Below are 16,033 nucleotides of genomic sequence, written 5' to 3'. Positions count from 1 at the left end.
TTTATAAAGTAGATGCTTTTTCTCTTTTGGTTGTTTTGGACAAAATCCAAATTATATGGTAAACTCATACCACCCAGGAATAAGAAAAAGCAAAATTAATAATAAGTAGTCATTCAAGTAAAAGTGAAGACATAGTAATGATGAGCATAACAGAAGTTTGGCCATTTGAGACTCTTACTGATTGACTATGGAATAGCATAAAAGCAATTGAGAATTAAATTTAGCCGGTACTTTCTTTTCTTTCTACAGGCCATACATAGGCACAGAGTGGGAAATATATAGAGAAACAGAATATTGAAGTATTCTTAAAGACACTCTAATTTTTTGAATTTATTTAAAGATAATTCCAGAGGAAATTATCCTGCTGGTGTTTCAAAAGAATGAGTGGTGATAAACCTGATTTTCAAGGATACTGAGACAAGTACATTTTTTGTTTCTTTGGAGCAGTAATTATAAAGTGGACTGTGCATGTCACAAGGGGAACCGGAATTGCCCTATACAGAAAAGGAATCCAAATGCTGCAGAACTGCCACTCCCACCTCCTCCAACCCTCCCTACCATCGGGGCAGAGACCAGACGTAGAAAAGCACGACGGAAAGAGCTAGAGATGGAGCAGCAGAATGAGGCTTCAGAGGAGAATAATGACCAGCAACCACAAGAAGTTCCAGAAAAAGTAACTTTATCCAGTGATCATGAGGTAATCTCCTCTGGTCAAATTATGTGGTATCATTCCTTTCCAAGAAGCTGAATCCAGGTTTCCTTCATTTTTAAGGAAGCAGTAGTATACACTTAATAGCTATTTATATCAGCATACATCTGCTTTCATTCATTTTCTTGTGAATATCCTTTCAATAGCTCAGTGTTAAAAGCCCTTACCTAGTAATTACAAGGCCCTGGGTTTGATCCCCAACACCAAAAAGAAAAAGAAAAAAAACCTTTTAGCTACTGTCTAGGTTCCATTTGGAGAATGAGGATTATCATCTGTTTGCCATGTGGCCTCACATGAGTAACAAATGAAAGCTCTAGAAATTATTTCTGGGCAATTTTAAGCTACCAGAATAAAACTGATTGATTTCCCCTACCCCAGTTGAAGAATATAATTTAATATTGCTTCTATTTAAAGGAAGTAGACAATCCAGAAGAAAAACCAGAAGAAGAGAAAGAAGAGATTATAGATGACCAGGAGAACACAGCTCAGAGCAGGAGGGTGAGTGCTGTCTAACACCCCTTTGCTTCTATTTTCTTTCTCTACACATAGGTGAACACACGCATGCATGGAGTAGTAGTCTGTTGACCATCTAATCCTTGCCTTAAGAGGTTTCTTTATAATAATCTTTTTAGCCCAAAACTCAGTGGTTAAAAACAAGATGCGTTGACACTGTTTTCCTCTGACTTAGGAATTTTCTTGTTTTTTATGGAGTTTTTTTGGGTTCTGGGTTTTTTTTAAGTTGTAGGTAGACACAATACCTTTGTTTTTATTTATTTTTATGTGGTGCTGAGGATCGAACCTAGGACCTCACACGCAGTAGGCAAGCACTCTACTGCAGAAAATTTGGTTTTGATGGCTATTTTCTTACATGTTAAAATTTTTCAGGCTGAGGTTGTGGCTCAGTGGTAGAGCGCTCGCCTACCACATGTAAAGCCCTGGGTTTGATCCTCAGCACCACATAAAATTAAATAAATAAAACAAAGGTATGTTTCTAACTACAGCTAAAAAAGAAATATAATTTTTTTTTTTCCAAAAAGCCCAGTTGGCCTTTTAAAAGAAAGTATAGTTTGGTTTGCTTTCTTTTATACCTGTTAACAGCATTTAAAATAAAAAGTTTGTTTTTAGTTATTATGTTCTCAAAGATATGTGCTATCTTATTGGTAGTTAAGTAAGTTTCTATAAATTTACATTAATAACACTTCTGAATTGACATTCTCCTATTCCTACTGGGGCTTCCTTCTATACCAATGCTATTTCTTTCTAGACCCGAGAGGATAGGAAGGTTGAAGCCATTATGCATGCTTTCGAAAACTTAGAAAAGAGAAAGAAACGGCGAGATCAGCCCTTGGAACAGAGCAGCCCTGACATAGAGATTACTGCCACCACCTCAGAGACTCCTGTTGGAGAAGAGACAAAAACAGAAGCTTCTGAATCTGAAGTTAGCAACCTTACTTCAAATGTTGCCGTCCCAAGCATCCCACAGAGTATTGGAGTGAACACCCGGAGGTCTTCCCAAGCAGGGGTAAGAGATGAAAAGACAAGTGCTTAGGCACCTTTGCTCTTGCTAATGCCCATTACTTTTTTTTTTTTTTTTTTTTTTTCAGTTTTCAATGGACACAACATTTTTATTTTATTTTATGTGGTGCTGAGCATGGAACCCAGGGCCCCGCACATGCCAGGCGAGCACGTTACCACTTGAGCCACATCCCCAGCCCACTTTTTTTTTTTTTTTTTTTTTTTTTAGGTGTAGATGGACACAACACAATGCTTTTTTATTTTATGTGGTGGAGGATCGAACCCGGGTTCCACCCATACTAGGCGAGCACTCTACCGCTGAGCCACAATCCCAGCCCCTGCCAATTACCTTTTAACCTATCTTTTGGATGGTTAAAATCCGTGTTTTAGGTTTGTCCCGTATCGTAGTAAATAATGGCACTTAACATTTTCATCAGTTGATTTATGGGGTTCAGGGAAACAGGTAAATTCAGAATTTGATTGACTAAATACCTTCATGCTTCAGTGGAACTTAGTACTTTTTTTGCTAGATAAACTGTTGGAGGTGAATTTATAAAAATTATTTGGTTTATAAGCCAGAGGTGGAACTTAGTGTTAGAATGAGTGCTTAGCATGTATGAGGCCCCAGTTTTAATCCCCACCACCAAAAAATAAAATTATTTTGAGTTCTCTCATGTACCTTTCATAGGATTCTCAAGATAAATCCTTCTTTTCCTTCCTTCCCCCAGCCATGAATCCAAACCTTAAGCTGATACCTCATTGTCTAGGAAAGAAGTATAAGGAGGAATTCTCTTTCTTCTAAGAACCCTAAAATTAGGTGTTTCCCTTTAGTTGACTTATGACCTATTTTATAGATGCTTATCAGAAGTAGAAATAACTAACCCAGATATCTGTTCACAACCTCGTTAGTTAATTTAAATGTATAAATTTGGGAGTTTAAAGAACACATTTTGGGGCTGGGGTTGTGGGTCAGCGGTAGAGCACTCACCTAGCACATGTGAGGCCCTGGGTTTGATCACAAACCACATATAAATAAATAAAATAAAGGTATTGTGTCCAACTAAAACTAAAAAATAATATATTTTTTAAAGAATACATTTTAAATGACTGTTTCCAAATCCTTATCTTTTTACCAGTAGGCATTCAGAATGCTTAAAGAAGAAATTGGATAGAATGTTTACTGATAAGAATTTTTGGTCAGCATTTGACCCTGATGTTGTTACAGGATGTTGCTGCAGAAAAACCAGTCCCCAAACCACCTCCAGCAAAGCCTTCCAGACCCCGACCGAAGAGTCGAATTTCTCGGTACCGGACCAGTTCAGCCCAAAGACTAAAACGTCAGAAGCAGGCCAGTGCACAACAGGCAGAGTTGTCACAAGCTGCCTTGGAAGAGGGAGGAAGTAACAACTCAGTAACTCCTACTGAAACTGGAAGTATAGACAGTTCAGGAGAAAACAGGCAGTTAACAGGATCTGACCCAACTGTGATATCAGTTACTGGATCTCATGTTAACCGTGCTACATCTAAGTACCCCAAAACCAAAAAGGTAAGTCATGAATACATCTTCATGAGTCTAGTGTGGCGGGAGGTGTGTTAATAAAACACAAGTACTTGTAATCCCCAGAAAAAAATTAATCTCAGTGTTTGCTAGATCACAAGTTCTAGATAAAATCTTTTAATGAGGAAGTCTCAAGCCATTCTACTACTTTTTGTTCCCTTATTTTTAGACAGAACTTAAATCATTGGTAACTGAAAGTGTTCCTCTCTTAGTGGACACAGAGAGGGTAAAGGAAGATAGCCTTGTGTTCTGAATGCCCAATTCATTCTCACTGCAGCTGTGGCATCTGTCCTAGTTTCTAGATGAGGTTTATCTTTGTGAACTGCACTACTACTGCCTCTGGCTTTTCATCTTCAACATTAACTAATGATCTCTCTCCTTTTTTTAACCATAGTATCTAGTTACAGAATGGCTGAACGACAAAGCCGAGAAGCAAGAGTGCCCTGTTGAATGCCCTTTACGTATCACCACAGACCCAACTGTACTAGCAACAACGCTGAACATGTTACCGGGTCTTATTCATTCCCCATTAATTTGCACCACCCCCAAACACTACATTCGCTTTGGCTCACCCTTTATGCCTGAGAGGCGTCGGAGGCCCCTTCTGCCTGATGGCACGTTCAGCTCCTGTAAGAAGGTATGTCTGTGTTTATGTAATTGTTTTTTTGTTTGTTTGTTTTGTTTTGTTTTAAGGCAGGGTGCCTAAAATTATAATATATTTAACACATACTCTAGAAAGCCACTGTATCCATGTGTGCTGATAATGAGTTAATTGTTCAACATGAATACTAATAAATCAGGAGCCATTGGGACTAACGTGAAATGCATACTGTATTTTTGGTTCTCAATTTTGTGAATATTCACTGTTGTCTCTTTTGGGAGCCTTTGAGGTTCTTGTGAGAGCACACAGCAGTTGATGATTGGGTAGGGAGGGGTATGTTACGTCTGTGCTCTTGTGTTACTTGTTAACATCCATTTGTGATTACTGTGTGATTGGCCCCCAGATACTTTAGAGCACTATTGAATGAGTAAAATTTGATAAAATTGTGTTTAGAATTAATTCGATCACTATTATCACTTGGAGGAGGTTAGAGGGAAAAGTCCTGTTGTGTTTGGCATAATTCCTGTTTCTTGATCAAATGACAACAGGTTGGACTGTCTATTCCCTAGAGAATATGGAAACTATTGTAAAAGATTCTTTCTGCCTCTCTCTACCTCTCTCTCTTTCTAGTTACCTAGTGTTTTTGGATCTAGTGGCAGCAGTGTTTGTGGTTGGTTGTTTGGGGAATGTGCTTTCTTAATTCCCAGAAGCCCTACATATTTTTCAAAGGTGTCTCTCAGGATTAGATCACTCCCTCAGACTTATTATGTCATGTCAGTGTTTCTAGAAGTATAGGACACCTTTTCATTTGGTCTTTCTTTGAGGTAGAGTTCTGTTCCCTGGAACATCCTTTTCTCTTATCCTCAGATCTGGATTCAGGCTGCCTTCCTCAGTGTCTGCCATTGCCCTCCTCCACTGGCATCACGTACATGAGGATGCTGCATGTAGATTATTTGGTGTGATGAAGTCTCCAACTCCAGGCAGGTCTTCCCTGACTTCTCCAAACTTAAAGCTTTTCTCTTTCTCCAAAGAACAGAAATTATTTCTTGGGGGGTGGGGGGAGTGAAAGATGAGCCAAAGTACTGTGGGATACGGAGGGGAGGAGGGCAACAGGAATATGTACATAAAGGAAGGGCACTACTGCTGGATGAGCAGCATGTGCTGCACTGTCTTTTCTTAATTGTGCTTCTTACCTAAGTATTTGAGTACGTCTTGGTTTGTTTGGGGAAAATCCCAAATAGAAGAAATCATAAAGAGAAATTTGGTCACAAGATCCTTGCCAAGAGGGTTTATAAATAATAAAGTAACAGGAGTGACTTTCAGGTGTCAAAAATAAAAGCAGTGATGACTTTCTTTTAAAAATAAGTAGAAAATCTCTGAAAAGCTTTTGTACAGGAAATTTGCCTCAGTAATGAAGGAGAACTGGGTCTCCAGGGAAACTTTCTTATACCAAGTATGTCACTTAGGAAGAATTCTTTATCTTGGGTCTTAGTGATTATCTGAGGAGAAGAAAAATGGTTTGCCATGTAAAAAGCATTATGATTATACTTCTGTAAGAATTAGAATGCTGCTAGCTTTAGTGTGGGATACAAAACTGAAAACTGATCCTTCTCCTGTTTTTAGCATTGCTTAATAAGATTAACAGCTCAAAATCATAAATGCATTTGTAAGGAGTGTTTAAAATTAGAAATGGGGTAGATATCGTCTTTAAATGAGGAGCAGGTTGAGAGATGGCTTAATATATTTAAAATAACTTGTTCTGTATTTGGCTGGACATGGTACTAGATTTCTAAGGATGTTGGCTGCTAAAATATTCTTTCAAGCTAGTTGGTAAACGCTCTTGCTTTGGTCTTTAAGAGGGGTTGGCATAAAGACTTTGTTGTAAATAATATGAACTAGCTTCTTGAAATGCCTTCTTGATAATTATGATGCTAGGATACAGTCTTTTTGTGCTCAAAGACAAATTAAACTCTTATTTTTCCAAGTAGCAGAAGCCTTTAAAGACTGAAAATGTGTGTTTAAAATTGTGACTTCACATTCAGTAGAAAATCCATTTCTTTGAGCCCTTTTGACCTGGTTGTGATTTAAGACTTAAATCTAAAAGCTCATCTTTCTATCTCCATTGACAGAAGAGAAAAAAAAATCCTATTTAACTCAAATCCATATTATATTCTCTAAATGCATCTGACTATCCTTGTTCTTGAGCCTCTTTGATTTTGGAGGGTGGGTGGGTATGTGGGTTGGCTGGCCAGCCAGTTGGTTGTTTGGTTTTTGTGGTGTTAGGGATTGAAAACAGAGCCTTGTGCATGCTAGGCAAGTGCTGTACCACTCAGCTACAGTCTCAGCCTTCATCCTTAGTCTCATTTTATACAGGCTATACTTAAGCACTTTGTATGTGTCGTGATCAGTCTTTAGGGAGATATTAGACTGTACATTGAATTATCATAGCAATGGGATCTTAAAATTATTTGTTTATATCTAAATTAGTTAAGATTAAATCACTGCTTTAATATTTATTATAAACAAATCTATGTTACAAAACATGCAGCTTTTTTGTGGGCAAAATAAATGAAATTGGATCTTTTAGCTAGAAATTGAAGTCATCTTTATCCTAGGTAGGGATGGAGAAGAGTTATTTTTAGATTGGTTAGAAAGGACACTTCTAGTTCAAGACCTAAGAACATTTCCGTGATTAAACCAAATCATAATAAATTTTGAAAATCCCTCAGAATATAAGTTAAATGAATAAATGAAAAAAAAAAACTACCTTCCATGGGATTAGTTATAACAACGCATATTCCTAATAGGCTCACTGTTTAATATCTGGTTAAAGAATGTAGGCCTCATAAGTTAAAAATAGTATGAGACAAATAAAAGTCTAATCTATATATTTGAACCCAGATTATTAGAGTATTTGTCAGAACATTTATTGATATCCTTGGAGTGTCTAAATCAAATTGAGCCATAGTTCCTAAAAGAAGATACCTTATGATTTTATTATTTTTTAGATTTCACTTAAACAATACGTTAGAAAAGAAGCATTTATAAATGACCAATAAAGGGCTGGGGATGTGGCTCAAGCGGTAGCGCGCTCGCCTGGCATGCGTGCAGCCCGGGTTCGATCCTCAGAACCACATACAAACAAAGATGTGGTGTCTGCAGAAAACTAAAAATAAAATAAAATAAAATAAATATTAAAAAGTTCTCTCTCTCTCTAAATAAATAAATGATCAACAACTCTTTAGTCATTTTATCGTTTTCTGTAAAATCGTTTAGTCTCCTCCATTTCTTAAAAACCTACCAGACTAATGAAATGCTTTACTTGTACATTGGTATTTTATTGTATATTTTGAAGGATTATTAATATGTGTGTCATTAAGTATGTGTTGAAATTTCATTGAAAAAATACTGAAAATTTGTGTATGTTATCTCACTTAACCTTCATGACAACCCTGTGGGTTTGGTATTATTGGGCACAGTTTAGATTCAGAACTTTTGGCTCAAAAACACTTGCCCAAAATTAAGGCATCTTGTTTATTGGCACAGCCGTGTTTCAACTCAGGTATTGGGATTCCAAAGCCTGTTACTTCCTTCTTCTTTCCCCATAATAATGCTACCCTTTCTCACCTATCTTTGACTTAAAAAAAAAAAAAAAAACATTTTTTCAGGCTGGAGTTGTTGCTCAGTGGTAGAGCACTTACCTAGCATGGGTGAGGCACTGAATTTGATCCTCAAACTTTTCTCCTTAATATAGTTTCAGAGAAAGGAGAAATGTTCTTTAGTAACCAAATAGAAGTTGGGGGGGGGCGGTGTTCTAAGATTAATAGGGGTGATTGGAGCTTGTTAGATACAAAGAAGTGTTCATGTTTCTTTTTTTTTATACTTGTCCTGAAATACTATAAGAATCTTCAATAGGGGCAGGGACTGGGGCTGTAGCTCAGCAGCTGAGCACTTGCCTAGCATGGGTGAGACACTGGATTTGATCCTCAGCATCACATAAAAATAAACAAATAAAAGAAAGACATTCTGTCCATCTACAACTACAAACAAAAATTTTTAAAAAAAGAATCTTCAACAGGCCAAGGAAGAGAATAGGTTTGATCATATTTGCTATGTTTAACCTTATCAACTATGGTAGCATCTTATTCCTAGGATATCCCTGTTTTTCTTTTATGTTCCATTTTTGTGGTCATCAGATCCAGACTGTAAAAATTTTTTGTGGGTACATCTACTTGACACTATAAAAAATTAACTTCTAGAGGAAAGCTCAGGAACCACCAAATGAGTGCTGTCATCTTCTCTGAGAAAAGAGAAAAAAAAAAAAAACTTGTACTAAGGGTATCTAGGACAAAGGATTTTTCACTCACGTCTTCCCAAGTCAAATTTTCTCCTCTGTTAAATGAATGCTTTAGACAGGATGACTCTAAGATCTCTTTTCAGCTCTAAAGGTATTCTGTATGTAAGGGAGTTTTTGGTCTTGTCTTCTCAGTGATCTGGTCATATCCTAGAATATTAATGAAATTCAGATGACCCTTGAGTCTCTTATATATTCATTCACTCCTGTCTCCTCTATATATTGATTCACTCCCATCTCTTCATGTTCACAATTTTATTTTTGTTTTCATTTGGCAGACCACAGTGACATTTACATCATAAGTTTCTAAAGGGAAAAATCTATCAGAATTGTTCTCTTTGGTGGAGAGAATATTTGCTTATCTGTAATACATGTTCTTTAAAGGTGTGAAATTTATTCACCTTTGCTCTTCCCATTTGAGGGAGAGTCTAACTTAGAAAATTATGTTTGTCAAAACTCAATCTGTCTTCTGTCAGGGGAGGGGAACCACAGAACAGTGAGGAACCTACAACTATGTATCTTAAGAGATACATTATAGGTAATATATGTTCTCTCTTCCACAGAATATAAATTCTTACTATCCTAATTTTTGTAGGCTTACATTCTGACCTAAATTTATTTCTCATCAATTTAGATTCCAATATTCACTACCAAAGAAAGTAACTTATTTAGAGAAGTCTTCTTTTTGACTTTTGATTTTTCTGGTGATTTGCATTATTCCTGCATAATTTAACCAAACTAGTTGATTGGGGGAAGCTCATAGGTTATTCCACTTCTGAGTAAGTCTTTTGGTGTGTAGTAAAGACCTATTTATTCTCATCCAAAGTCGTCCTGTGAATCTTTTATCTCTTCAGATGTCCCAGCATAGAGCAGACAACTCATAAGAGATCAAACTTTATCTTCTTTCATTTCTTCCCATTTACTCTGTCTTAAGCAGTATGATAATTGGAGTTTTTACTTGTATTTTTTTTTTTTCCCTTAACTACTTCTGGTAGAGGAATTGATCGGGTAGTATTCTAATACAATGAAAAACAAAACTTATTTTGGAGATTGAGATTTGACATGTTATTGAATGAATGTGTTGGATTGCCTCTCCCAGCACTTGATGTAAAATGACCTAGTTTAGTGTGTTTAAAATAAGTACTGAAAAGTTTTAAGGTGTTATTGATAATTCTCTGATTTTCCCCCCTTATAGCGCTGGATAAAGCAAGCCTTGGAAGAAGGGATGACTCAAACACCTGTACCCCAAGAGACTAGAACGCAGCAACTATACCAAAGTAATGAGAATAGTAATTCTAGTATCTGCAAAGACAATGCAGGTATGTATCTAAAACCTTTCCAAATACATGATCAATCATTATTTGAGGTCCACATTAAAAATTTCAGAATTCGTACTCTGATATAAAAAAAGAAATAGCATGTTCTCTAAATAGTTACTTTACATCTGTCTTTACAGAGGAAGAGAGAGATCTCAAGTCAGGGATCAGTTTTCCAAGGACGACAAAGAAGGAACTAGACAGTATACAGATAACAACAGAAATGGTTATAAAAAAGGTTAGATACATTTAAAGTAGTAAGTTTAGGAATATATATTCATATTTATAAGGGGGGGAAGGCAAGAGAGTGAAATACTAATATTCAGGGAAAAATTGTAAGTGTTTGAGTTGGGGGCATGGTTGAGGGGCAGAGGATTAATGAAGTAAATATAAGGAATTGTTATTAATTGGTTGTTTTCAAGTGAACTTGTATAATTAGTATAAAATATTTAAGAAGACATGGCTTTAAATTCAACTTAAGCTCCTTATGAGTTTTTGAACAATATGCCTATGAAAATTCCACCACTGGCTTTCATAGTGACTCTTGAAGGAGTTCTCTTTGAAAGCACTGGTATATTAACTTGTGGTGACATGTTAACTTATTTAGTACAGTCTTTTTTAACGAAGTTTCTCCTGTTCATGTCAACTGAAAAAATATTTCAGGTCCGGGGTATATTTCAGTGATAAGAGTGTGTGCTTTTAACCTTTGCCATTACCTGGCACCAACACAAAAGGGGAAATTTCTTTGTGATTTTCATAAGTTTATCTCTACATCTGTTTTCTGAATGTTACTCAGTCAAAATACCAAAATAACTTAGATTTTCAAGCTTATATAAAGCTATAGCTCACAAGATAATATTTCAGATTTTCATAAAAATCTTTTTTATATTCATAAACTTGTTAGATAATTATAAATTTGAATTCAGTTAAATAAACTTTTACTATTAACATTTGCTTTATATTAAAAGTCTGCTTTTAGCTGGGCACAGTGGTATTACGCTCCTGTAATCCCAGCAGCTCAGGAGGCTGAGGCAGAAGGATAAAAAATTTGAGACAGCCACAACAACTTAGCAAGACACTGTCACAAAATAAATTTTAAAAGCACTGGGGATGTACCTCAATGGTAAAATATTCATGGATTCAATTCTGAGGCAGAAGGATAAAAAATTTGAGACAGCCACAACAACTTAGCAAGACACTGTCACAAAATAAATTTTAAAAGCACTGGGGATGTACCTCAATGGTAAAATATTCATGGATTCAATTCTGAGTACCCCATCACCCCACAACCACACACACACACACACACACACACACAAAAAATATATATATATATATATATATGCTTTTATTTGGATTTTTTAATTTAGGGTTGAAAAACTGGGCCACCACTTTTTAAATTATTGACTTAGTTTATTCTTCTCTCCATAGATTGGATTATACCTTATAAGTTATGAATTAATCCATGTATAATATAAATAATATTAATATAAAGAAATCATTGGCAGATTTCCATCAGTATTATCAATTTACTGGCAGGTTTTTTTCAGGGGGTGGGTACCAAGGATTGAACTCGGGGGCACTCAGTCATTGAGCCACATCCCCATCTCTAGTTTTATTTAGAGAGAGGATCTCACTGAGTTACTTAGCACCTCACTTTTGGGGAGGCTGGCTTTGAACTCACAATCCTCCTGCCTCACCCTCCCAAGCCTCTGGAATTACAGGCATGTGCCACCATGCCCAGCTACTGGCAGCTTTTGAAGTTTAGTTAGAGTAATTTAGGTGAAATGGTCTATGTGTGTGTGTGTATGTGTGTCTGCTGTGCATTATGTAGGTGTATAAGTAAGATTAGAAAAGGAGATTATACCGCACTTCATGTCCTGACTTGGCAGAGACTTAAAGGAAAAGTGCCTTGAAAACTAGAAAGTACATGTTTCTAAGTGCCCTATTTAGTGGAAAATTAAGACTGTTAGTTATCAATGCGTTTTTTGAGCTTTTGCTCTAGTCTATAGCAAATAGTGGGAGGATTCACTTAAAATTAACAAACATAAGGAAAAAAATTTATAAATTAAGCACTAGGCCAAGCATGGTCGTGCATGCCTATAATCCCAGGGGCTTGGGAGGCTGAAGCAAGAGGATTGCAAGTTCAAAGCCAACCTCATCAATTGAACAAAGCCATATGCAACTATCTCTATAAATAAAATCCAAAAAAAGGACTGGGGTTGTTGCTCAATGGTTAGACGCCCCTGAGTGACTTATATTGCTAAAAGTTAGTATAAATACTGAGGAATATTTGTTAGAGGTTTTTTGTTGTTGTTGTTTTCAAGAATACCAAAGAGAGGCTGGGGTTGTAGCTCAGTTGGTAGAGCATTCGCCTTACATGTGTGAGGCACTGGGTACGATCCTCAGCATCACATAAAAACATATAAATAAAATAAAGGTACTGTGTCTGTCTACAACTAAAAGAAACTTTTTAAAAAAAATACCAAAGAGATGTTAATAAGGGAGACATATCAATATAGTGAAAAGAATCAAATAGACCTTTATTTGAGAATCAGTACTGTCCTTTACCAACTATATGTTGTTGCTAAGTGTTTGTAAGCTTCATCTGCAAAATGAGAATAATGATATTTGCTTTATGGGGCTAATATGAGATTGAATAGCACATAAAATGCTCAAGACAGAATCAGATTCGTAATTGTTACTCTACACAGAGTATTCTTTCTTGTCAAACATGAATATTAATTACATTAAAGATTCTGAATTCCTAGGGCTAGAGTTGTAGCTCAGTGTAGAGTGCTTGCCTAACACATGTGAGGCACTGGATTTGATCCTCAGCACCACATAAAAATAAATGAAGTAAAGGCACTGTGCCCGTATACAACTTTGAAAAGGTATATTTTTTTAAAAAAGACTTTAAATTTCTAAAAGTTTAAATGATAGAACTAACTTAAAGAGCAAAACAGTAGGGCTGGGGATGTGGCTCAAGAGGTAGCGCACTCGGCTGGCATGCGTGCGGCCCGGGTTCAATCCTCAGCACCACATACAAACAAAAATAAAATATTAAAAAATACCCATTCTCTCTCTCTCTCTCTCTCTCTCTCTCTCTTTAAAAAAAAAAAAGAGCAAAACAGTATAGTAACAGTTTTAAATTAGATTTGTGATCTTAATTAGCACCTAAGTCTGTATTAAAAGATTAGTATATGATGACCAAATGTCCTAGGGACCACTTCTCTTAGGAATGTAAACATAGTTTAATACTTGAGAATTTATTAATATAATTCATTTGTTGGTCAAATATGGAAGGAACAGTAATAGCACATTGGCTATTACAAATTTAATAACATGCTTGGTTTTAATCTATGTAAAAACAGTTGCCAATTATAAACTTCATTGTAAAAACCATTTAAGCCCTGAAGTAGGTTATCAAATTATCCCACTGTTATATTTAACATATCCTGGCACTGTTAGCCAAAGAGACTACTCAAAATAAAAAGAGTAACAGGTAATAAAAGTACTGATAAAGAAAGGGTGCAAGTGTTGTTGTCATGTACAAGTAATATGATCATCTGCCTAGAGATCATAAAAATAGAGAAGCATATTCGGTTAAAAAGAGAGAACACTAGAAAATAAACCTGAATGAAAGTTAAACAGTTGAACCTGGAGATAAAGAGAAAACCCGCTGGTATTTTTATAGTCTTGGGGTGGGGTATCAGACACATGTTCCTGATTATCAGAGGCAGAAAAGCAAAGAAATGAATGATTCATGCATTTGACTAAGTAAAAACATGAAACATTACATAGCAAAGACAATATTTAAATAAAATTTAAAAGCAGACAGCAAATCAAGAAAGTGCATTTGAAACATTTTTTTTCAAAGGATCAGTATCATTATTTAAAGAGCCTATAACAAGTCAAGAAAAAGACCAATGAAATGCAGGCTTAGGTACATGAGCAAGCAGTTTTCACAAGAATAAATACAATTTTAGGCGCTGGCGTTGTGACTAAATGATAGAGCACTTGCCTAGCATGTTTGAGGCAGTAGATTCAACTCTCCAGTACCACATATAAACAAATAAAATAAAGGTCTTCCAACAACTAAAAAATATATTTTAAAAGAGAATAAATTCAATTTTAGTAAACATATGTGAACATTCTTTTGGTTTAAAAATCCTGCATGTAGCCATTTGTCATAATAAAAAGAAAGAAAAAAACAGTGAAACAAGTGCAGAAAATATGTAGGAGTAAAATTTTTGTTCATTGAAGTGTATTTATAATAGCAAAAAAATGAAAGGTACTTAAGCTGATAAAATTTTGTTAATATTAATGCCATGCAGCCCTTAAAAAACTGAATTACAGACTTACTTCTTTTCATAGCAAGGTTTTTACCATGTTTTTCTGAGTAAAAGTAATTATTAAGCAGTGTAAGACAGGAGTCATTAAGACCATGTTAAGAAAGAAGGTTTTAATGCAGTGCATTATTTTGTGAGTATGATTTCAATTTTTGTGTATTTTTACATATATAATGTTTTATATATATATATAAAATTTTAGTTATAGATGGACTCAATACAAAATAAAGATTTTTTTATTCATTTTTATGTGATGCCTAGGATCTAACCCAGTGCTTCACACATGCCAGGCAAATACTCTACTGCTGAGCTACAATCTGAGCCCTACATATATAATAATCCTGAGAAGTACTTGAGTGAAGTTTTAGAAAACATTAAAGTACAAATAGATTTGACCACATAAAGTTTAACAACTGGGCTAGGGATATAACTCAGTTGGTAGAGTGCTTGCCTTGCACACACAAGATTCTAGGTTCAATCCCCAACACCACAAAAGGGGTGGGGGGTAACAACTATTATGCAACAAAATAAAATGAAATAAAAAGGGAGAGAAAGTAAGTAATCAAAGACTGCTGGCTTATAAACTTCATAAGGGGAAATGTCAGGTCTGTTTTTTACATTAGAATGTCATAAGTACTCAGTTAATATGTTAAATGAGTCTCCTGTAGACTGATTCACAGGCAGTAGTTTTTACCCAAATTTTCTAGTTTCTCTACAATGAACTTTAGCACTTCACTTACTTGACTTTAATAATTATCAGTGTTGTACCTAGCAGAACAGAGGTCTTTTATTATTTATTTATTTATTATATAAGTCTCTTGAAATATTTAAAAACTTATTCTGAATGTAATCCTTGTGTTACATGTTTGTTTTTTCCTTTTCTAATACCTAGGCACTTTTTTTTTAAATAGAGAAAACTTAGTATCTAGGAGGAAAAAAAAGGAAAACATGAATATACTTCCAGTGTAGGAAAATTTAAAAAGATTTTGAGATACCAGAAGGAATATAAACATCTCCAATATTTTTGCATTTATTCTTCTCTCTGCATTTAAATAGGTTACCCTAATCGGTGCCTTATACCTCTTAACTCCAAATAGTTTCCCAGTTACCAGTTTTATTCTAATCATTAACTGCTGACCCAAAACTTCTACCTGAAGTCCTGGTATAGGTTCACTCCTTTCACTAAGCTTTGCGGATGTAATTCAACATAGTGGTTAAAGTGTAGACAGGAGGGCTGGGGATATAGATCAGTTGGTAGAGTGCTTGCCTCGCATGCACAAGGCCCTGAGTTCAATCCCCAGCACCACAAAAAAATAAATAAATAATAAAATGTAGACAGGAGCTAGATTACCTCTTATCTCTCTATACATGCAGCAATGTCCTCCTGTTTAACATGGGGTGACAGTACTACTGGATTTATAGATTTGTTAATATTAAATCAGATATTTCACATAAAACACACAGAACAGTGCCTAGTATGTAAAAATCACACACAACACTTTCGCAGGCTAGACTTGAACTCCTAGGTTCAAGCAATTATTTTTCTCCGTCTCCCAAGTAGCTAGGACTACAGGCACACACTGTCGCACTTGACTTTAACTATTGTTTTTAACACATAGCAGTATCAT

General features: G+C 35.6%; 1 protein-coding gene across 20 annotated transcripts in view; it reads left to right on the top strand.

The window, feature by feature from the left end:
- The window catches only part of Setd5 (SET domain containing 5), a 76,010-nt gene that overhangs the window by 45,264 nt on the left and 14,713 nt on the right, over positions 1-16,033 (top strand). For all 20 annotated transcript variants that reach the window (XR_002484850.3, XM_078033519.1, XM_021732045.3 and 17 more), the window contains 6 exons: positions 448-697; positions 1,124-1,207; positions 1,974-2,231; positions 3,450-3,770; positions 4,177-4,419; positions 9,933-10,056. Coding sequence is in view for 19 of the 20 variants with exons in the window: in XM_078033519.1 (XP_077889645.1) it covers positions 448-697; positions 1,124-1,207; positions 1,974-2,231; positions 3,450-3,770; positions 4,177-4,419; positions 9,933-10,056 (1,280 nt within the window). In the remaining variant the exon portion in view is untranslated. The remainder of the gene's footprint in view (positions 1-447; positions 698-1,123; positions 1,208-1,973; positions 2,232-3,449; positions 3,771-4,176; positions 4,420-9,932; positions 10,057-16,033) is intronic.

The sequence above is a fragment of the Ictidomys tridecemlineatus genome, chromosome 16, assembly GCF_052094955.1.
Source record: "Ictidomys tridecemlineatus isolate mIctTri1 chromosome 16, mIctTri1.hap1, whole genome shotgun sequence".
Lineage (NCBI taxonomy): Eukaryota > Metazoa > Chordata > Mammalia > Rodentia > Sciuridae > Ictidomys > Ictidomys tridecemlineatus.
Note: the sequence above shows the minus strand (reverse complement) of the source record. Positions and strands in the feature narration are given on the sequence as shown.